The 22,384-nt window shown below is 36.7% G+C and overlaps 3 protein-coding genes across 3 annotated transcripts; 1 reads left to right on the forward strand and 2 right to left on the reverse strand.

Annotated features, from left to right (window-relative positions):
- Positions 1–1,073: 1,073 nt before the first annotated feature.
- On the forward strand, positions 1,074–6,284 carry LOC102786094 (claudin-15-like). The gene is made up of 4 exons (XM_006802294.2): positions 1,074–1,290; positions 5,174–5,338; positions 5,974–6,055; positions 6,170–6,284. Exons 1-4 carry the CDS (start codon positions 1,074–1,076, stop codon positions 6,282–6,284), a joined length of 579 nt encoding a protein of 192 aa, XP_006802357.2.
- A 1,662-nt stretch (positions 6,285–7,946) lies between these two features.
- sat2b (spermidine/spermine N1-acetyltransferase family member 2b) lies at positions 7,947–12,418 on the reverse strand. The gene is made up of 6 exons (XM_087847217.1): positions 12,259–12,418; positions 12,047–12,098; positions 9,093–9,176; positions 8,514–8,615; positions 8,386–8,426; positions 7,947–8,218 (listed from the first exon to the last, which is right to left on the reverse strand). The coding sequence occupies exons 1-6, from the start codon at positions 12,319–12,321 to the stop codon at positions 8,039–8,041; spliced, it is 522 nt and encodes a 173-aa protein (XP_087703343.1). The 5' UTR covers positions 12,322–12,418; the 3' UTR covers positions 7,947–8,038.
- Positions 12,419–13,584: 1,166 nt separating this feature from the next.
- On the reverse strand, positions 13,585–22,278 carry taf6 (TAF6 RNA polymerase II, TATA box binding protein (TBP)-associated factor). Its single transcript, XM_006802201.3, has 15 exons — positions 22,075–22,278; positions 19,998–20,155; positions 19,776–19,862; positions 19,510–19,663; positions 19,367–19,423; positions 19,152–19,271; positions 18,908–19,029; positions 17,963–18,040; positions 17,756–17,857; positions 17,463–17,645; positions 16,325–16,399; positions 16,114–16,239; positions 15,819–15,992; positions 15,112–15,303; positions 13,585–14,863 (listed from the first exon to the last, which is right to left on the reverse strand). Exons 2-15 carry the CDS (start codon positions 20,151–20,153, stop codon positions 14,573–14,575), a joined length of 1,917 nt encoding a protein of 638 aa, XP_006802264.1. The 5' UTR covers positions 20,154–20,155; positions 22,075–22,278; the 3' UTR covers positions 13,585–14,572.
- Between the last annotated feature and the right edge of the window lie 106 nt (positions 22,279–22,384).

The raw sequence follows: 22,384 nt of genomic DNA on the forward strand, positions 1-22,384 counted from the left end.
AGTAAATCAGTATTTAAATTTATAGAGAGGAGGGCAGGGAGATAATTCCTCTTCAGTACTGTAAGTATATGACAGTACTTTGAACTATGCTTTTGATTGCTGGCAGCAAAAGAGAATTCCCATTTGATAAGATACAGACTTAAAGGGGTGATTTGAAGTTTCTTAGAAACTAAGAATTGCTTGAGTCAAAGATGGTAAACACATCACCATTCATTATGAGAAGCCACATTCACGGACAGTCGGGGAGATTTGCATGTGCAAAAAATTAATTTAAAACAAACATACATTTCATATATATTGTACAGTATAGATAAATTCTGGACTTTTTTACATTTCCATACATTTTTCCTCATGTGTAGACACTAATGAATTACAAGGTTGAGTTGTAGCAGCCAGGCCTTTGTGCAGATTCTTTTAGGTGACAGCTCTGCACTTTTTCACGCTAATGTTTCAACAGAACAGACATTTTTGGATCGATATGCTGTATCACTTTAAAAAAGTATTTACAAATGTTAGGAATTTGAACGGGTCTTTTTTCCTGCTGCAAAATTGTTAATGTTTAACTAGCAAAAATATACTTTTCTGTCCTTTATAAATCACCTAAGCAACTTCAAGTGTTTGCTTTACTGTTAATTCAGCATTTCCCCCCTAAGTATTTGCCCATGGAACTTGAAATAGCCTCATTAAAATTAAAAGTTACCAACTCCTCAGAAACAGGACACAGACAGAAGGACAAGTGACTGGAAAAAAAACTGGAACTGGAACTGCTGCAAAACATTCTTAATAATACAAACAGTTAATGTTTTATGAACATGCTCCATGTTTACTTACATTTCTATGGCAACTTGCCTACCATGTGTAATGTCATGTATTTTGGGCGGGATTAGCACACTTATATTGTAGCTACAGGCTATAAAGCAATGCGGATATTAGTCCAGGTACCAGTGCATGAGAAAAAAAAATCCTGAGTCAGTTCTCACATTCCCAAAATGTGTATCAGATACTGACGTCGCAACTAGAGCTGCTCCAATTATTATTACTTCTACTAATTATTAATAAAAATTCCTGCCAAGATGAACACGCTCATTGAAGTCGTAGCACTTTTTCTAGGTTTTGTTAGTTGGATATTGACTCTTATAACACTAGAAGATCAGCACTGGAGGGAATCCAGTCAAGACGGGAGTGTTATATTAACTTCTAATCTCTATGAGAACCTATGGATGTCTTGTGCAAGTGACTCAACGGGGAACTATAACTGTCGTGACTTTCCATCCCTTTTTGCTCTTCCAGGTAAGTAAAGTTTTAATTTTTTGCATAATATTTTTTTCATCTTCCAAAATACACCATTTACAATAATTTAATTAGGTAACTAATATAAAATTACTTGGGATTATATGCATAGCTTGCATATTCTCATATATGTATTTTTATTCTCTTGATGATTTAGCAAATTTTACAATGATACTGAAAGAAATGCTTAATATGAAATAATAATCAAATAATCTTCATAAAAGCCAAAAAAATAAATAAATACAATATCTGCCACAGGCTGTAATCTGAAGGGGTGACAGAAAAAATAAACAGCATCTGTCCAGTCTAAACAAACCTTTTGCCAAATTTCTCATGTAAGTTTATTTTTGCCATGTGTGTAAACGCAATGTTCAAAACCATTTTAGGGTTGGTGGTACTTCACTCCATTACAGAACGAGTAAAACTTGTTTTTAGCAATGCTCAGAGATAACATGGTCATTTTAGCCAATTTAGTTTAAAACTGTTTGGAAGAGAGAACATTTTGAAGTTAAATGCTTCTTTTATTCATTACCAAACGCTGGGATCCTAAAAGACTAATAATGAATCTGTCTGATTTGCAGACAGGCAAGCAGACTTGACTTAGGGTCATAATGCAACTATGCATCCTCATCACCTATTACCACAGCTGTTACCATCATCCCTTGTAGAGAGAGTGAAATGAGGAGCCAAAGCATGGCTTGAATCCCATCAATAAATAGTTAATAACATTGGCACAGGACTTAAACCAAATGGCAAAAGGTGACGTAGCTTTAAATATAGACATTGGTAAGCACCTCTCTGTGGCCCCGTAAGTTGGGTAACATTTTGAGTCTTTGAAAAGTTTGAATAGAACTCAGAATAAAGGGAATGTTGAGTGGGTGAGCTGGAATTAATCATTCATTTGTACTTTTTGTAGTAGCTTAGCAGGAAAATTTTCTGACACATTGAGGCTCGGTGGCTAACAACTTCAAGATTGTGTGGGAACATAGTTTGGAGATGAACGTTTACGTCTATTTTTCGTTATAAACCCAATAGTGGAAGCTTTTGCTTTATTTCTGGGCTTTCACAGTTGGATAATGATCAGGGTCGCCCTTCCAAATCGATACTGGAAGGAATTTACAGTGGATGGTAATGTTATCTCACCCCATCAACAAGGAAAATCTATGGATGTCCTGCGCAACTGACTCTACAGGAGTTAATTATTGCCGTGATTTCCCATCTTTGCTTGCGCTTAGTGGTATGTGGTCAACACATAAATGTTCTTGTTTTGTTTTTTAGTTTTATTAAGTTAAGTACTTATTAATTAATCAATTAAGAATTCATCTGGCTTAGCTACTCAAGCCCAAGACTTTCCAAGTAAGATTTTATCTGAAATCATCTTAAACTATGTTGTAAAAATCAGCTCTTGTAACAGAGGACTTTAAAAAAAATCATTAATAACAAATAATTAAACAGTCTGACATTAAATGATACACAACGGTAAAAAAGGTTGATCCTTTTTATGAATGTTTTCATCAACATTTTACTTGTTCAGGGTGTGTCTGTCGTTTACTTGTCTGGATTTTCTACTGTACTAAGTACTGGTGAACAGAGTAACTGCAATAGAAAATCCAGAAAAAAAAATGCAATAAAAACTTTGACTGAATTATAATTAATCAATGCCCATTTAGCAATTAGCATCTACTTTGGTTTTTATTTCTTAAGTCACTGTTTAAGAATCAAGTTATACAAAGTGACATACAGTGGGGCAAAAAAGTATTTAGTCAGCCACCGATTGTGCAAGTTCCCCCACTTAAAATGATGACAGAGGTCAGTAATTTGCACCAGAGGTACACTTCAACTGTGAGAGACAGAATGTGGAAAAAAAATCCACGAATTCACATGGTAGGATTTGTAAAGAATTTATTCGTAAATCAGGGTGGAAAATAAGTATTTGGTCACCTCAAACAAGGAAAATCCCTGGCTCTCACAGACCTGTAACGTCTTCTGTAAGAAGCTTTTCTGTCCCCCACTCGTTACCTGTATGAATGGCACCTGTTTGACCTCATCATCTGTATAAAAGACACCTGTCCACAGCCTCAACCAGTCAGACTCCAAACTCCGCCATGGCCAAGACCAAAGAGCTTTCGAAGGACACCAGGAAAAGAATTGTAGACCTGCACCAGACTGGGAAGAGTGAATCTACAATAGGCAAGCAGCTTGGTGTGAAAAAATCAACTGTGGGAGCAATCATCAGAAAATGGAAGACATACAAGACCACTGATAATCTCCCTCGATCTGGGGCTCCACGCAAGATCTCATCCCGTGGGGTCAAAATGATCATGAGAACGGTGAGCAAAGATCCCAGAACCACACGGGGGGACCTGGTGAATGACCTGCAGAGAGCTGGGACCAAAGTAACAAAGGTCACCATCAGTAACACACTACAACGGCAGGGAATCAAATCCCGCAGTGCCAGACGTGTTCCGCTGCTGAAGCCAGTGCATGTCCAGGCCCGTCTGAAGTTTGCCAGAGAGCACATGGATGATACAGCAGAGGATTGGGAGAATGTCATGTGGTCAGATGAAACCAAAGTAGAACTTTTTGGTATAAACTCAACTCGTCGTGTTTGGAGGAAGAAGAATACTGAGTTGCATCCCAAGAACACCATACCTACTGTGAAGCATGGGGGTGGAAACATCATGCTATGGGGCTGTTTTTCTGCCAAGGGGACAGGACGACTGATCCGTGTTAAGGACAGAATGAATGGGGCCAAGTATCGTGAGATTTTGAGCCAAAACCTCCTTCCATCAGTGAGAACTTTGAAGATGAAACGAGGCTGGGTCTTCCAACATGACAATGATCCAAAACACACCGCCCGGGCAACAAAGGAGTGGCTCCGTAAGAAGCATTTGAAAGTCCTGGAGTGGCCTAGCCAGTCTCCAGACCTCAACCCCATAGAAAATCTGTGGCGGGAGTTAAAAGTCCGTGTTGCTCGGCGACAGCCCCAAAACATCACTGCTCTTGAGAAGATCTGCATGGAGGAATGGGCCAAAATACCAGCTACTGTGTGTGCAAACCTGGTAAAGACCTATAGTAAACGTTTGACCTCTGTTATTGCCAACAAAGGTTATGTTACAAAGTATTGAGTTGTATTTTTGTTATTGACCAAATACTTATTTTCCACCCTGATTTACGAATAAATTCTTTACAAATCCTACCATGTGAATTCATGGATTTTTTTTTCACATTCTGTCTCTCACAGTTGAAGTGTACCTCTGGTGCAAATTACTGACCTCTGTCATCATTTTAAGTGGGGGAACTTGCACAATCGGTGGCTGACTAAATACTTTTTTGCCCCACTGTATAAATATTCACCATATCAAAGTGATCCAAAGAAAAAGAGTTTTGTAGTACTCAAACAGTTATCAGTCTTGCCTACAATCCTGAGGCACACATTTCTATACTGTATTCTGGTTGACTGGTACTAAAAAAAGAACCAAGATGGGCTGTACAGCCCGGTCACAAGATCTGCCTAGACCTGAAAGGATAAACATTTCCTGTTCTCTGAAACAACAGATACTTTTACAATTTGCTGACTGTTTTATCAGTTGTGAAATGTGGAATAATTTGAAAATATTTGTGGTCTGCCTGAACTTAATCAACTCATATCATTGTGTCTGTCCTGCGAGATTCAAGGTGGAGCCTCTCACTGAAATGTGAAACAAATGAAAATCTGAGGGCAAGAATTTTTTATATGAAGCTTAATAGAAACAAACAAAAAAAGCTTTTTCTAAAGTTCTTACCAACTTACTGCTTAAATCTTTGTTACTTATTTATATATAACCATACGGTACACAAACTTATAAATCAATATGTTATTCTGTCTTTTATTTGCACACAGGCTACATTCAGGCCTCCCGAGCACTGATGATTGCTTCAATTGTGTTTGGGTCGTTTGGCCTGGTGGCTACGCTTGTAGGAATGAAGTGCTCGAAAATAGGTGGAGAAAACTATGTTCTAAAGGGGAAGATTGCTGCAGTTGGAGGAGTGTTTTTTTTACTGCAAGGTAAAGACTTGGGGGTGGATGCAAGATCTATGAAAAAAAGGAATGAAAAAAAAAACTTTCATTTAAAACAAGCATTTTAGGGTTTGCATGTGAAATTTTGCCTGATTTTTTGAACCGGACTTACAACTTGAGAAATGCAACCTAGACAGTTCACACTCCCAACTGAATCTTTGCACAGAACACCTGGTTAAATATAAGCATGCCTGGTTCTTTGATTTCTACTTTTCAAAAGACAAGCTATCATATCACCATTATATAATGGTTTACTAGTTCAAAAGGTTATCCTTACGCTAACAAACCTGCTGATATAGGACTGTCATTAATAAGAGCTTATGCATTTCAACAGCACTATTGGTTACCCTATTTAAAAAACAGTGTATGAACCCAGTTATAGATCATCTCATTGACCAAAAAGTATTTTCCCCTGTATTTGAAAAAGCTATATTTCATATATACCTTTTTCATTTAACAACATATTTTTAATTTACATAATTAATGTAATTTACTGAACTACAACTTGTAAAGTTTTTAAAAAGGAATAGTCCTTTAAAAAGTTGTATGCAATATTTAGATGGCATCTTTGTTGCACAACTGGCCTAATGTTTTTAAACTTGACTTGTTTTTCCATTTTGTAGGGCTTTGCACCATGATTGCCGTGTCTTGGTACGCAGCAAACATCACTCAGCAGTTCTTTGACATTCTCTACCAAGGGACAAAGTAAGTCAATATAATCTGCATCAGCTGAAAGCACATAACATAGATTAAAAATTGTTATTATTAAATAAATATTACAATCAAAATGTCATATAAATAAATCTTATTGTCTTGCAGGTATGAGCTTGGAGAGGCGCTTTATATTGGCTGGGCTTCAGCCACGCTTGCCATTTGTGGAGGCTCGTGCCTGCTGTGTTCCTGCGGAATTATGACTGACAGTGAAAAAATGTGAGTAACTGTTGCTGAAAAGTTTAATTCGCCAGATATTATACATATAACAGGTGTATAATTAATATAATAAAATTAAACGTGCCTTTTGTATTTTAGACCGTATCCACTCCAACCCTCCTCCAGAGGACACGTGCGAACAAGCAACTATGACAGAAACGCCTATGTCTAAGAAGTTAATGTGTAGACGGAAAAGTAAGAATCTTTTCAGAATCTTTCTGGAAGAGACAATAATGAGTAAAAAAAATAAATCTGGTATCATTTATACTGGAAAACACTAATTCTGAATGGAATTTTGTTGATTATTGGCTTTATGATATCAGTCTTTAAATTACGTGTTTTTAATCCTTTAACTACAATGTCTACTGTACATGAACTTGTAATTATTTTGTATTTATATTGTAAAAATCCCCTTATTATTCTAAACATAACTACTTAGTTACATTTCAGTCATGACTTACATAATAAAAACTGTATAATATCAATTACGGTCACAGGTTCCAGGACAAAATCTGTTACAGTAAGTAAATTTTGATGCAAAAGTCACACTTCCAACTAAGCACACAGTTGGTATATTTTGTTTTCTAATGGTCCCATGCATAATTTATCACAATAACAGGACACGTGTGGTTTCAGCCAGTGGGGTTTTTGTTTGTTTTGGGTGTGTTTGTTTGCAGGAGCCACTTGAATAAAAGGAATGAAACAATCATAAGCACAGAGTCTATATTTTCATGTCACTTTGCATGGTTTTTTACTATATATTTACCAGTTACTTACCATTTCACAGTAATCTAATGCCCTAAATTATGAGAATGTTAACACATTTATGATTTCTGCTAGTGATGCTCAGTGGTGTTTAGCACAGGTGACATTGTTGTTGTCATTATTAACTACTTTGCACAGTCAAATAAAAGGACATTTACAGAACTTGCTTGCACAGCAGCTTTTCATTTGAATGTTTACATCAACAACAAAAAAAAGCTCAGAGCTCAAATCTTGTCATATAACCCACTTAATAACAGTACTTTCTCAGGGCCCACTTTATTCTTTAATGCCCATTTTAGTTTGGCGACACATTGTGTTTTACATTCTCACATAATATAGATTCAACACTTTAAAAATGCCATCTTCCAGGAACAAAAAGTCACCTTTGGAGTATCTCACAGTTGCAACCTGCTGGAAAGCTGTGATGTCACATCTGGCATTTGGTTTACCCAATGAGAGTCAAGTAACATTTTGCTGATTAGTGATAAATAATTTAAATGTAAGGAAGAGTTTAAAATATAACATTTATAGCATAAAGTCATGTAGAGCACTTTAAAAATTCTCATTCTTAACAGGTTGTTTCAATATCTCTTCCTTTTCATTACTTAATTGGTTACAAAGTAGCTGCATCACTGTAAGAGTGAAAGTAATACACTGGGTTTTCAGTTCCTGAGAAACGTACATGAAAACATAAAAATGTACCGAACCATTGATTTATGCTACTCAGTGTTTTATTCAGCAGGGGTCTGTGTTTATGGGACTTTGAGCGATACTATTTCAAGTCTAAAGAAGAAGAAATCAGAAGGGATAGCCGTATCACATCAAAAATACTAAATTCATATGTATTTCACATCCTTCGCCCCCTGTAAATTCATTTGTTAAATCAAGGACACACACAAGATATATTTAAGGCTGTTTTATGGAGAAAAACACCAAAAACGTTTTAAAACAAGCACCATTTTGCACAGAAGGGTAAAGAGCATAGTTTTCTTGTCAATCTTTAGGTGCTTCATTTGCTAAATTGTCCAGGCTCTGTCCATCAAAGCGGATAGCGTGCCAGCCTTCAGTGACAGTGAGGTCCTGAGCTCCTTTAGCAGCATAAAAGTCTCGAGAGGGAGTGTTCCACTCTAACGCAGACAACTGCAGCCGCGCACACTGCTTCTTTTTCCCAATCTGAGCAAATAAAAAAATTGTCCTGCTCTTAATCATGCACTATTACCTCGCTATAACACAAAACAGCTGATATTAACCAAAACAGAAGAAAAAAATCAAAAGCATCCAAATGCAACAAATCAAATTAAAAAAATATGTTTTCCATACAACAACAAAAACAGTCTTACCTCTGCAACTTTGCTCAATAAAGCTGTACCAATGCCATTTCCTACAGAGGAAATCATTATAAACATGATAAAGTAACAAATACATCTAGATTGTTTTATATATATATATACCACAAGAAATATTGTACCTCTGAATTCTGACATCACATACAGGTCCTCCAAATATACTGCCCGTCCCTTCCATGTACTGTAAGTGTAAAAGTAAAGGGCGTACCCGATGACTGTGAATCCTGTATGAACAAAAAGAGGTAAATATTTCAAAGGGAAGTAAACATAACGACAAATATCATGGAAAAAACTCTCTCTTCCTTATACTAAACTACACTTTTATGTGGACTGCTAATGTAAAAGACCGCTACTGCTAATAAGGACTAAAGATATAAAATTTAAACTAAAATAATCTAATGCTGACTGTGCAGCTGTGGTGACGTGAGCTGGGAAGTTCCTAATTACATAGCAGCATTGCTTTGTCTGAGCAAGGTTTATGTTTGTTTCTAACACGTGAAAGAACAATGCTTATCTTAATTTTAGAAAGAATAGCCTCATCTGCCACTGTTGATTTATGAGGCAACACTTGTTCAGTTATAATTTGTCAGACATGTATATCTAAACAGCAAGGCCAGAAGCCTTTTATTATACTGATTAGATCAAGTGTGGCAGACAACGAAGACTACAATAAAAACAAAAGGCCATGATTGAACATTTACCCTCATTAGACTTATGCTCTTCTGGTACTTCTGCAACGAGGCATTCAAAGAAGGGGTTCTGGCAGAAACCATCACGCTCTAACTCTAAATTGCACAAGAAAAAGTTATTCATATAGACATGTTTAATCTCTATTTTAACAGCAATAAAAAGCTCTCAAACAAGAAGAAACATCAAAAACATACATTTGAGAAACTGAATTCTCTTTAAAATTGTCTCTTTGTTAAGTAGTGACACTGACATCAATTATTCTGAGTAGGAGAAGCATCAGGGTCTCTATTAAGCCAGTTGTGAATGACAGTCCTCTACTGTAAATTTTTCCAAAGGTATTAACAGGCTTTTACTTAAATGGATGCTTTTGTGTCAAGCTTGGGGTCACAGTGTGTCGTCAACTTATGAGCACAATAGAAAAACACAAGATATCAAAACAATCTGGTTGTATTTGTTTTTTAAAGACACTTAGTAATCCAGCTATCTTTATCTTATAATAAAAGAGACTGGATGTATTTCAAAAGAAGCTGCATGACAGTTGATAGGGAAAAGTACACAAAGAATTGCAGTTGACTGTATACACCTATATCTAAGGGACCTAATCCTAATCTTATTCAGTTAATCATTGTTGGACTAATTACCACTCCTTCTCACTGAGCTGCAGTTATTGTTTCAGCTAATAACTGCATCTAATGTATGAATTTTATAGTTATATATAAATTCATCCTTCAAGGCAGCTAAAACACATTTTAAATACTAACTTAACTAAAGGTAAAGAAGCTCATTTCATTTTTTTACGCTATTTAACAGCAAAAAAAAGAAGAAAAAAAGAATGTTGTACCCATGAATAAATACTGTTTAGTGTGTTATTACATCTTCTAACAAACTAATGTTTGCTGGAAGATTAATTCCAAGTTCAATTCTAAACCTGGAATTCATCAGCTAAAAATACATCAGAACAGGTTTGGTGAAGCCACCATGCTGCCCAGCCATCTTGAATACAGTGACTGGCAAGGAAATTCTTTGAGACCAGCCCCTGTTTATCAGAGGGAAAGTGTTATTTTTAGGACACTGTAACATAACGTTAGCTGGTATAATGTTAGGGTTTTTTTGTTTGTTTGTTTTTAGATGTTCACCTGCTGTGGAGGCAAGTTTCAAGATCAAGATATGATGGATCATACCTATAGTTTTTTCATCAGAGAAAGAAAAGAGACACCAATACCAGCATTTTAAAGACCTTCTATGACTCTGTGGTGGCATCTGTCATTTTTTACAGTGTTGTATGTTGGAGCAGCAGTTTATCGGCAGCTGAGAGGAAGAGGTTGGATAAACTCATCAGGAAGGCCAGCTCTGTTCTGGGATGCACCCTGGACCCAGTGCAGGTGGTGGGAGACAGAAGGACTCTGGCCAAAATAACATCTCTGATGGACAGAGTCTCCCACCCCATGCATGTAGATGTTGCTGAACTGCAGAGCTCCTTCAGTGACAGACTGCTGCATCCTAGATGCATGAAAGAGCGTTTCCGCAGGTCCTTCCTCCCTGCAGCTGTCAGACTGTACAATCAGAACTGCTCCCAACAAACATAGATGTTTACATCAATGCTGTAACTGCAATAAGTTAATTAACCAATTCGCACTACAACCTGGTTTGCCTCTTACCTGTAATTATTTTTATTTAATTTAATAACTGTACAGTACTCTCTGTTTATAGTAACCATTGTCCTTAATGTAAATATGTAAGAAAAATTGTGTATGTTTCTGTTCCGTGTCCTGTGTACTGTTTGTTTGTATATTTGTCTTTTTGGCTGCTGTTACAACCAAATTTCCCCTTGTGGGACAATTAAAGGATTATTCTATTCTATTCTATTCTATTCTATCTCAGAGGCATTTCAGAGGCTAACAGCAGCATCAACTGCTCTACAACTCAACTCTCACTGTCATCGGACAAATGTTTCACTCACTCATTGACTCATCTTAAACTCCTTTCACCAAGTTCTACAACCTTCTCCAGCATAAATAAATGTGGAAACATATTGACAGTTGAGGTAACAACAGAGATGAACTACAAAACTACAGCAAGAGTTGTTTGTCCTACAGCGACCACCATAGCTAGGATTTTTCACTTGAACTGGGCAGCATATGAAAACAACTCAACTGATGAAGTCTGCTATCTTTTGACATCTAGTGGTGAGCTGTACCTTTAAAACGTTAAATTCTGCCAGGTTCTATGTCATTAATCTCTCTGGTATGGCTTCATGAGAAAAGTAAAATGGGACACAGACACTGTGAAAATAATTAAATTCACCCAAGTTATTTTTGCTGGAAAGGTCTGTTTGGAGCTGGGAATGTTTACACCTTATTTCATTTCTTTCATATAACATAAACATGACACGTGGCAGTTACTGTCATTTGCATTATTGTTGTGTGGCCCTAAACTGTTGAGGCAACAAATGAAAATAAAAGTTTTCTCTACAACAATCTCAGAAAACCTTCTTTCATATTCTGCCATAAACAATTTAACTGTTCTCTCTCTTTTTGTTATTTGTGTTGTTTGATGTGTGGACTGCAAATCAATTTCCCATTGGGGGCAATGAAGTTACCACTGACTATATAATTCTAAAAAGAATAAATACACAACTTTGATATTTATGTTTAATGATTTTGAAGTGTTTACTTTTTAATAGTGAGGTTTATAATGATGATTGATTATGATAATCTGATTGTTGGGAGCTTAACCCTTGCCAGTTACTTATTAACTGTAAATATGGCTGCACTCGATTTAAGGACTGTGGTCTGACTGCCAGTCATTATATAACAAAATTATATAACAATGGTTCATCATATTATACATATGCTTTTGCAGTCGGTTTAAAAAGTCATCATTAAAAGTTATACAGAAAAAAACGGTATGCTTTTAGACAAATAAATCTTTACTTTCCGTAACATTTAACTAATGGGAGAATTACCTTCATGCGAAATCTTCACTTGGTCAGGCATCTTTTCATAAATCGCCAAATCCTGAAAAACGCCGTTTTACCGTTATGTCAACTGAGAAACACACTCTGGAGAATCATTAGGAAACAAAATCTAATTTTTCAGATATTGAGCTAACGTTTAACAGAGCCCTATAAAAGTACTGTGAAGTGGGAAAAACAGAGATAAGTTAACTATAATTCACCATTATCATCCTCGATATGTCTTTGCAGTCTTCCTTCGCAGCACGCCGTATTTTGAAATTCATGTCTACAGTAATTGCAGAGTTTCAGGGTTTTTTTTTTGCCAGTTTCCAGCTCTAAAAAAAAAGCTACGCGCTAAAAAAACAAAGAAGAAGAAGTCTGTACAGGAAGTGCATTGATACTTCCGCCTTCAAAATAAAGGTCAAAATAATTTTGGATTTATTTATTTAATTATTACCGTTTTGTATGCCTTTCGATTTGGATAAGGCAATAAATCTTTATATGAGCCCCATTTTACAACAACCAACAACAAAATTTCGCACAATTAGGAGTACTTACGTGCATTTAAAATAGTACAAGTACAAAGTACAAAAATATCCGCCTGCTCCTTTTCAAACAAACCGCACACAAAGACAGTAAAAAGTAAACCTCCAAAGTAAAAGTTGCAGTAAGTGTTGAACCACATAAATGAGCAAATTGCTTAAATATGAACAAATTTCATAAGTTCGTACTTATATTTTTGTTTGTTTGTTTTTAGGGTGCTTAGTCATTTTGCTTGAATATCATTTTCAAAAAGTTAAACTACTGGTTTTTCTTGTTCTTTAGTTGACAGATATTGGATTTTTAACCTGTCAACTTATATGACAAGTCAGAACACAACAGGCTTTATGGGGCCCTATAAAAACAAACAAACAAAAAAAAAACCCTGAAATTAAAAGTTTGTGAAAACAGCTAACAGGAGTGAGCTCCCACTATTTTTTCTATATACACTGAGCTCGCTTTAAAGGCTCAACAAAAAGGTTATGGATAACCCATGGACAATTACAACCATTCAGCCATACATGGCTTTCCAACTAAACTCAAGATGAAAACAAATGTTAACGTTCTTATTTTATTTATGGTATAGTCAAAAGCTTCAAGAAATTTAAATATTGAAATTTTTCTATTGTGATAATAGTCACCCGAAGTGACAAGTGAGCTTAGTCAAAAACATTTTTAAAAAACCGCAAAAACAAACAAAAAAAGATTATGTATATGTACACGTGAATCACAACCCTCATCACACAACACAGGAGACTAGCTGTGTGAAAGTAATAGAAAGATATGAAAAGTGTCCAGTATTTAAACTACTGTATTTGCTTGTGTATGTGGTTCAGCTCTTAAATTTGCTGAAAGAATTCCAATAGGTGCAGCTTTTACTTTGGAGGTGAACTGCCTCAACGTTTCATTTTCACTGTATTTGAAAACTTTAACAGCTGCAAAAGAATTGCTTTCACCGTTTTTACTTTCAAAGGTCTAACAAAAGTAAAACAACGCAGTTGTGGCCTCTATTTTTCTTTATTGACTTAAGCAAGGAAAAGCCTTTAAAATTCATATTTACCACAAAGTAACACTATATGTCATCTCTATAAATATTGCAGTATATAAAACAAAAGGCATTATTCTGCAGTTTTCACTTGCTGACAGAAATCATTCTGCATTCAGTGACCTTTCGCTCAACATTTCAAATGCAGGATTGTATCTTTTAAAAACTTTTTTATGGGTACTTTGAATTCAAACTAAGTTTTGTTGAGGCTGAGTCTTTTTTTGCAGGTTATTTTATAACCTTTGGGCTTAAAGCTGCCTTTCATTACACATTAGACCCATTTACACACAACAATGTAGCAGCAAACTTGATTTATACAAATTCATACATATTTTCCTCAAATTTAATGCAAGTTTGGAGTTATATATTTAAATTTCATGTGAAAATATAAAGAGTACAAAAAAAAATTGGCAAGCTGTAATTAAAATAGCCAGCTAAGTTTTTATGTGACTAGAGCAGAATCCCTCTATTGCAGCATTTCTGTTGTTTGTCCTCACTGTACTGCACCTTTTTCATTTATTGCACTGACTTGATGCCCATGTGGATTGTTTTGCAAGCTCAGATATTGGATGTTGGCAGCAATTTACAAACTCTGAGAGCCACCCATACCAAAAATGACAATACCAAAGAATCACTTAAAATGACAACACAAATGTAAAAATCACATACAGTTGAAAGATTTCATAAAAAATCATTTATTTTAGGGTAAAAAAGAAACATGAAATCAATTTGAATATAAGCTGAAACAGTGAAGATGTCACAGATTGGTCGGTTTTCATCGGGCATCAACATATTTACCTCTGGTCACATTTGCTCTCAATCAGTCAAGAGTTCAGATATTGCCCCTTCATACCACCTCAGAGGTTGCCCCATTAAGTTCAGCCCAAACAAATCTCCTTGTGTGCTCAGGTGCTCCAACTTGATAGGAATCTCCACTACTCATACAAGTCTCAGTGTGGCGACTGTGTGCTTGCTCCAGGAGACTCGGACCGTTCCAGCTTCATCCCTCCATCTAGTGAACTTGAGGAGATTGAGGTGGGTAGCACAGAGCTCTTAGTCTCCAAAGACGAAGAGGCAGACGAGGGAAGAGACACGACTATGTACTTCTGCAGAGGTCGTGAAGCTGTCAGTCCAGGGCCACTGCCAGGCTCCAGTTTTACCAAAGGCTGCAAGGTAGATGTAGCACTGGGAACAGTACTAGTTACTGGTGAAGCTGACTGTGAAGAGCTGAGAGTTATGACCTGACGATAGACAAAAAACATGCAAGCAGTTGTAGATTTTATTAGAAGGCACAATCATCAACAGCAATCTTTATTCAGTAAGTTTTGTCACCGTGTTTCCATTTTGTAACACTAAGCATTTATAAAATGTCAAATCTGGCACATTATCATGCCAATATGAAGGTCAAGTATATGAGAAAGGCTTTGTGCCTTTATGGAAAAACAGTTTATAAAGATTTCCTGTAGTGGTGGTAAAAAACTAAAATCACCTGCTGAGTTGAGGCAGCTCCTGCACTGGTTGCCATAACAATGTACTTAGTAGCTGGAGGAGATGGCTGTGATGGGGTACCAGGTCGTGGCGACATCAGTGTGAGGGAGCTTGGGACCTTAATGATGCTGGGAGTGCGAGGACCTGATGACCCACTTAGCCCGCTTTGTGAGACTGAAAGGGTGGGACGCGGCTGAAAGAAAGTGTCATTGTTCATTATTAAATGAAGGCAAACATACTAGTTGCTAATATTTACCAATAGCACTTGTAATAATCTTAATATGCCATTTTAATTTTGAATTCTCTTATTATAGATAAGTATTTTTAAATATACATTCATTTATTCAGTCAGTCTCGGCTGAAAATAAATCACGGCTGAAACTTAGAGGAGACTGAGCATTCTCTATTGTTGCCCCGAAGCTTTGGAATTATCTCCCTCTTCACATCAGGCAATCTTCTTCAGTGGTGGTCTTTAAATCCAGAATCAAAACTTATTTTCATTCCCTCACTTTTGAATTAGCGGGTAACTGACACTGTTATTTTGTTGTTAATTGTAAATTAAAAATAATAATAATTATTCATATAGTATACTTTTAGTATTTCTGCTGTATAGCACTTTGGTCGGCCGTGTGTTGTTTTTAAATTGCTATATAAATAAATGATGGTATGGTATAGGATACTTTGGTGATAACTGGGTGTAAGTTATACCTGAGTGATTGTTAATGTAGTTCTGTTGACTTGCTGAGCTTGCAGTGCTGCTTGAGTCCTGGCCTTCATTACATGGGAGCAAAGCATGGGTCCGAGATAACCATAGTCTGTGCGATACTGCTCCACGTTGTCAGGCTGAGATCGCAATTTGGCAATAACACTGGCACAATGTTTCTTTGTAAAAGGAGAAGGGAAAACAAAACACTTTAATAACAATCTCAGGGTTTATATAATCTGTTTGGACTGCTCTAGTTTACAAACTAATGTATGAGACTCAGAAAAGTGCATATATTACCAGTAGGAGGCTTTGAACATGTTCAGCTCCTATCTTATCGATATTAGAGACCACAGGTCCTTCCATCACTGCTTTGATCCGAGCACCTTCTACAGCAAGCCGAGGAATTATCAATGTCTTTATCACCTACAGAGGATAAAAGATAAAAACAGCAGGTTGGTTTCACTGCAACAGACAGAACAAGAAGAAGAGGAAACAAAACCCCACTCACATCTGCTCCCAGTTCTGCAAGTCCAGCGATGCAGCCGTACCGTGTCGTCCACTGCGTTTTATCATCCAGCCAACTCTGGAAGAAGAAAAAAAAAGTGGATTCATGTGTTTTGCTGTGTTTTCCTACTTTGTGTTTGATTGCCTGTTCTGAATCAGTCCAAAAAAGCTACAAAGCCTCCCTGTGAATCACATGAGAATTTTCAACTGTTGTGTCCTGGACTAGAGGATACATTTGTGAGGTAAAGGTTTATTATCGAACTGTTACTACGTAAGAATGCAAAGCACAAAGAAAAGCTTCAGAGCGCTTCAGTCGCAACAGGAGATTACCAAGTTCACACCTGCTTAAACAACGCTCACAAAACAGGGCCAGTAAGATTCCATCAGACTAAAGAGCAAAAGGGTAGATACACCCTTAAACAACGTTAAAATACAACTAGAGATGAGTTTGTTTGTTTTCTTACAAATTGGCAATGACATATTTAGGTATTGATTATTATTAATAATTTTAAGACATACTTGCACAACACAGCTTGATGCATACCTGCATTTTTACACTGTCATCAATTAGATTTTGAGAAAATGTGAAGCTATTTAGTTTAACTCTGACAGACAAATTAACACCGCCTACACTACACCATGTGCACTTCACAGTACTATTTGGGAAAATGAAAGAGAAAAAGAACAGAGATAAATGGAATGGTTGCTGAAAGAAGAGAATTATTTTGTCATTTTAAAAGTATTACAGCCATAATTACGAAATACATCCAGAGAGCCTGTTTAATACTTGGGTGATAGAGAGTTAAACACATTTATACTCTGCATGATTCCCTCCATCCCCCCTTTTCCACATATCCAATTTAGGGTCGCCAAGGAGACTCAAGTCTATTCCAGCCATCATAAGATGAAAGTTGGTGTTCATTCTGGACAGGACGCAAATCTATCGTAAGGATAACAGAGCAACAGACACCCATTCACACCTATAGCCAATTTATTACTGCCAATCACCCTAACTGCTCTGTGCATTTCACTAACTACCACACCACCATGATACATGCAAGATGCAGGTTTTCCTGTATGTATAAAATATCAAAATATCTTCAATATGGGAACAACATATTTATTACCAAAAAAAACTTCACCTTGGTAAAAGTCTTGGTAATACGAGACTGAATGTTGTTGGTTGTTGTACTGAAGGTTTTACAACTTTGGGCCATAAGACGAGCAGCAAAGTCCCGTAAAGCCCAGTGGTTGTCAACATCTGGTCGCAAACACAGCTGCTTACTCACAATACAGGTGACCACAGCCGGGATGAGCTCATGGAGCTGTAGATGGAGAGAAAAAGAGAAAAAAAATTGAATATCACATTGAAAGTATGTTTTGGGTTACAAGCTTCATAAAATAATACAACATTGTATTTGTTTCCATCACTTACGTATTTTTCCAGATACAGGGTGGGGTTGTCCATCAGAGCTTTGACCATCCGCATCAGATAAATCAGAAGAGCCAAGTTGTTTTGCACCACGTTTACACGCACCTTTGAAGAGAGCCTAAGGTCAGCACTATGAACACAAATATGCTCAGGGCTTTTTTGTGAGGTAAAGAAATGTTTGAGAAGAGAAGATGTTGGAAATGTGCTTACGCCCTCAGAAATAAATGTGCTGAATCTTGGAAGCATCTGATAAAGTCCAGGATCAGTAGCAATACTCTGTAAGGCTTCCTGTGCGAAATATATAGAAACATTTTTAAAAAGAGAAGTCAGGTGACAAACTGGCCTGAAATAACTTTTTGATAGTATGACAGAATTAGACTGCACTACTATTTTACTTTATAACAACAACCTGTTTTAGAATAAGTAACACAAACAACTAAATAAAAATAAAAAAAATCCCAGATGAAATTTTTTTGTTTTAATGCTTTTAGAAATCCATGACTCTGTAGGACTCAACTATCACCATGTTAGTAGTTTAATGTGGGGACCCAGTCTGTACACACACACGCATACACACACACAAAATGCACAGAGGCTGCGCCATTAGATTTTCTAGGCATCCAAAACAGCAGCACATGTTTCTGTGTTTACCATTAAAAGCTTCACTGGGAAAAGTTAGCTTTAGTCCTTCATCAAACCACCTGATCAACAAGCTCCAACATGAAGAAAAGAGAACTCTGTAGCTGCTCCATCCACCGCTGTCAGTTTTGGACAGCGAATTGTAAATAAAATCGAATGTGTGCAGATGACCATTGAACTTAGTCTGGCATGAAGAATTAGGCAGTTTGCTGAAAGCTGACAGCAGAGAATGTAGATATGTTCGCTTTTCTTCTTTGCAATTGCCACATACTCCTTTAAAGCTTACGTAAACACATACTCAGTCATTCACTAGCACACTTAAACTCAGACAGAACTCTTTTTTTTGGCCTTCCAAGAAAAAACAGTAAAGGGCATTTTGTTTTATGCCCAAGTTTAAGTTATATTATACAATTTATTGTATAATACATTTGTAGTTTTGGCTCATTAATAAAACAAAACCAGTACTAAAATATTCAATAATACAAAATACTAATATAAAGTAGAGGCAGAACTTACAGCTCTCTTAGCTTCACAGGATCCAACACATGCTTCTGTGATTTCCTTGTAGTAGAGCTGCTGTTCAACAGAAAGCTCATGAGTGCTGCGTGGTTTCAACCTTATTAGACCCTTTTCCTTTCCTGAACAAGACGGATACAGATAAACATTATCAACAAGCATTGTGAAGGCAAAACTGAAATGAACTAAAGCAGGGAAATGTAAGAGAAAAATTAGAACGTTAAATAGAAAACAAGACACTGACCTTTACCGTCAGGAGTTGTTGTGCCCTGACCCTTGCCTTGAATTGTACCTTCCTCCTCCTGACCAGGTTTGACTACTTTGAGAGGTTCTGTAGATTCAACTTTCTGTTGCTCTTTTGTTGCTAAAAAGGAAACAAAATATATCTAATGTGTCTACGTTTCTTCTCCAGATATTTAACTCTGTGCTTTAATAGAAAAAAATCTGGTCAGAGCTAACCTGGTGGTGGATTTTCTGGAATAGCTGGTTGCATCCCCTCAATACTTAACCAGTGAGCTGGTGATGAACAAACAAGCACAGAGTACAAGTTAAATATACTATTGGACAAAAATATACAAAAAAAAAATTGACTCTCTGAATACCTTTAAGAGACACATCTAGTGGGACTCTGGGAAGAGGCGTGTTTATAATGTCACTGAGGTCAACTTCCTTTTCCTCGTAGAAATGAAGCTCTCTTCCACCGCCACTCGCAAAACGAAAAGGGATAAACTCTTGCGACTGGAAGCCATACAGGGGCTGTACCGAAAGGAATTAATTGAGACTTGCTTGCCTTCAAACTGCATCCATCAAATCACTTAATAAGCCAGCAAAAAGTACTTCATTTAAAAACACACAAGTTCTCACTTACTTCCACATTTTTTAATTTGAGAGCATTGTCTATATCGCTGGTGGTTAATTTACGTCTCTTCCCATGGTGCATAAATTTCAAAGCATCCTATGTAAAAGGAGAAAAAAAAACACACCAAAGAGGATTTAAATATAAATCTGGATTTTCCAGTAACTGTTTTTTAAAAAAAATTTCTTCCACATAAATAAAAGGCAATATTTTCTCTGATAACTCATACTTTACCTGTGCAATTTCTTTTATTCTGTAGCTGACCTCTTCACTTAGGGCTACACAGCTGTCCTCCTGTAACTGTCCCACTCCCACTGACTCTGCCATGGCCTTCATTGACTCTGTAGGCAGGACGACCGAACAGTGCTTCTGCCGACGTTCTTCCGCCATGGCTGACATAAGAAAGCACACAGGTCTATAAATATAACCTCTCGTAGACACACACACAAAGTCAAGATCACACTTAGAACTAAAACACAAAATTCTAATAGTTCATAGCCAATTGTAGATACTCAAATGGACTTAAAGTAACAATCACAGTGTGGTACTATGTTGTTGACAGATCTAAGAGAGTTCTGATTATAAATAGCTTATAATCAAGTCTTAAACGCTTCCTTTGAAGGCAAGTGGACTTGTTCTTGTAGGGTCTTGGGAGACATTTCAGCTCTCATTGAAAAGGCTTCTTCAGTTCTAAAGGATGATGAGGATTCCCAGGTATTTAACTTCTAATGTGTTGCCACCTTGAAGGTGGTCCTGAATGTCACTGACCCACTCTGTCTTCATGTCATCAGGGTCACAAGTTTCAGGGTGTGACACACTGAGATCACATGCCATGCTGTGAATTCTCTGTAAAATGTCAGCTAAGCCTGCCCATCATGTGAGCCATTAAGATGACATGGGTCAAGGTGTGAGTGCGAATTGATCTCAAGAATGCATTATAGCTGACTGGTTATATAGTCCACCACCTCAGTTGCTATAGGTGCACATAGGAAGCATCCTTTACTCATATTTCAAACTTTGTGACTTCTCTGTCCAAAATGTGAACATTAGTATCTTCAAATGAGTGTAATTTTTCCTTTAAGTGCAGGTGTACAGCTGAGTCTTGTTCTGATAACCCAGCTCCCTTACATTGGTTTTATGTGTGATTACTGTGGTTATTGTTGGGCCTGAAGTATATTGGGAATGTTAGAGGTGCTTTCCACAGAATACCTGCACAGATCTAAGTACAATGTTCTTTCTTCTTTGTTTACATACCCACCAAACCAGGACATTTAGGCTAAATTCACTTACTATAGATATTTCCTTTTGTAGATCATTTTTGTTGTGTTTTTAGTTTCCGAGACTCAATGCAATAACTACACTGATTGTCCTATTGCTGTTCACCATTAAAAAAAAACCCCTCACAGCTATACATCTCCAAGAAGACCCTCCTCCAAAACCCTTTTCATTAATGATGGGCAATCCCTAAGACAAAACCATTAAGGTGGATAATCACACAAAAGGAACCCCTTCAAGACACTGCATACAATATTATTATTATTATTATTATTATTATATAGTAGAGATGTGCAACAATGACCCAAACACTGATCTAACACCTCTGTTTGGAGGTTTGCTGAGACAACAGTAACTTTCTGGTCAGCAACAAATGTTAAAGCACAACAAAACTTATTCATAATAGATCCTGTGGTAGCAACAGCATATTTGCTGTCAGACACATTCTCTAAGTTTCGCATGTATTTGTTAACGTAAATGCAACGATAACAGACCGAACAAAACCTCAACGGGAGAGAAGTCGTGTTTTAAAACTACACCGATTACGTCTTTGGAGCTTGTTCTTAAGATGATATACAACGTTATCATGAAAACAAGTCCACGGTATTTCACAGGACTGGAGGTATTGCAAAGCTAGCGCGTTGTAATTACACCCATCAAATAAAATCTTAAATCTTAAAAAAAAAAGACTGAAACTTAATGTGGAGGCGAAGACTACACATTTAATATAATGTTAAGTGATTTTAAAGATTGTCCAAGTTCCTCTTTTCCAAATACTTTGTAGGTAAACAAACACACTGAGCTCCAAGGAGCGGATTTGTTCACACTGACGGAACAACAGCGAACTACAACATGTAACACACAAGCCACACTTTATATATATTCACTGAAACCTAAGATCAGCGAAAAATAAAGAAATTATGGTAACTTTACGCTTCTGAATAAATATATACTTATTTCACACTAACTTGCGGTAAGCTAATTTTTAAGCATGTTAGCTTGCATGCTAATAACTTAGCTTCCGTTGACGTTTTACCTGTGTGAAGTTGCTTTCTCCTCTCTGAATATAAGCAGGAACTTATGCGAATAAAAACAATCAATGTTTACAAAAATGTTGATTTCGCGAAGCTATTTCTTCTCTCTGAATATCCATCTCTTGATGCAAATAAGAAACTAATTCGCGGACTGCAGCTGAGACCTCAGTTCGTGAATGAGCGGTTGTGTTTCGTCGCCATTTTGACTCACGTTCCGGTTGCGGTCTCGCGAGACTATACTACTGACAGTAACCGCCTAAAGTTTATTTAAAATCAAATCAACTAAAATGTTAAAGAAATTAATTAAATTTA

The sequence above is a fragment of the Neolamprologus brichardi genome, chromosome 10 (genome assembly GCF_056152115.1).
Source record: "Neolamprologus brichardi isolate AB-2024 chromosome 10, ASM5615211v1, whole genome shotgun sequence".
In the NCBI taxonomy this organism is placed as follows: domain Eukaryota; kingdom Metazoa; phylum Chordata; class Actinopteri; order Cichliformes; family Cichlidae; genus Neolamprologus; species Neolamprologus brichardi.

Coding starts and splice junctions, on each gene's coding strand:
- taf6 (XM_006802201.3), bottom strand. CDS start 20,153: ATGGCGGAAGAACGTCGGCAGAAGCACTGTTCGGTCGTCCTGCCTACA. Junction 18,041..18,907: donor CCTGTGAAGCTAAGAGAGCT/GTAAGTTCTGCC, acceptor TATTTCGCACAG/GAAGCCTTACAGAGTATTGC. Junction 14,864..15,111: donor GAGCTGCCTCAACTCAGCAG/GTGATTTTAGTT, acceptor GTCTATCGTCAG/GTCATAACTCTCAGCTCTTC.
- LOC102786094 (XM_006802294.2), top strand. CDS start 1,074: ATGAACACGCTCATTGAAGTCGTAGCACTTTTTCTAGGTTTTGTTAGT. Junction 1,291..5,173: donor ATCCCTTTTTGCTCTTCCAG/GTAAGTAAAGTT, acceptor ATTTGCACACAG/GCTACATTCAGGCCTCCCGA. Junction 6,056..6,169: donor ATTCTCTACCAAGGGACAAA/GTAAGTCAATAT, acceptor ATTGTCTTGCAG/GTATGAGCTTGGAGAGGCGC.
- sat2b (XM_087847217.1), bottom strand. CDS start 12,321: ATGAATTTCAAAATACGGCGTGCTGCGAAGGAAGACTGCAAAGACATA. Junction 8,427..8,513: donor TGTGATGTCAGAATTCAGAG/GTACAATATTTC, acceptor TTTCCTCTGTAG/GAAATGGCATTGGTACAGCT. Junction 8,219..8,385: donor TATTGAGCAAAGTTGCAGAG/GTAAGACTGTTT, acceptor TTATTTGCTCAG/ATTGGGAAAAAGAAGCAGTG.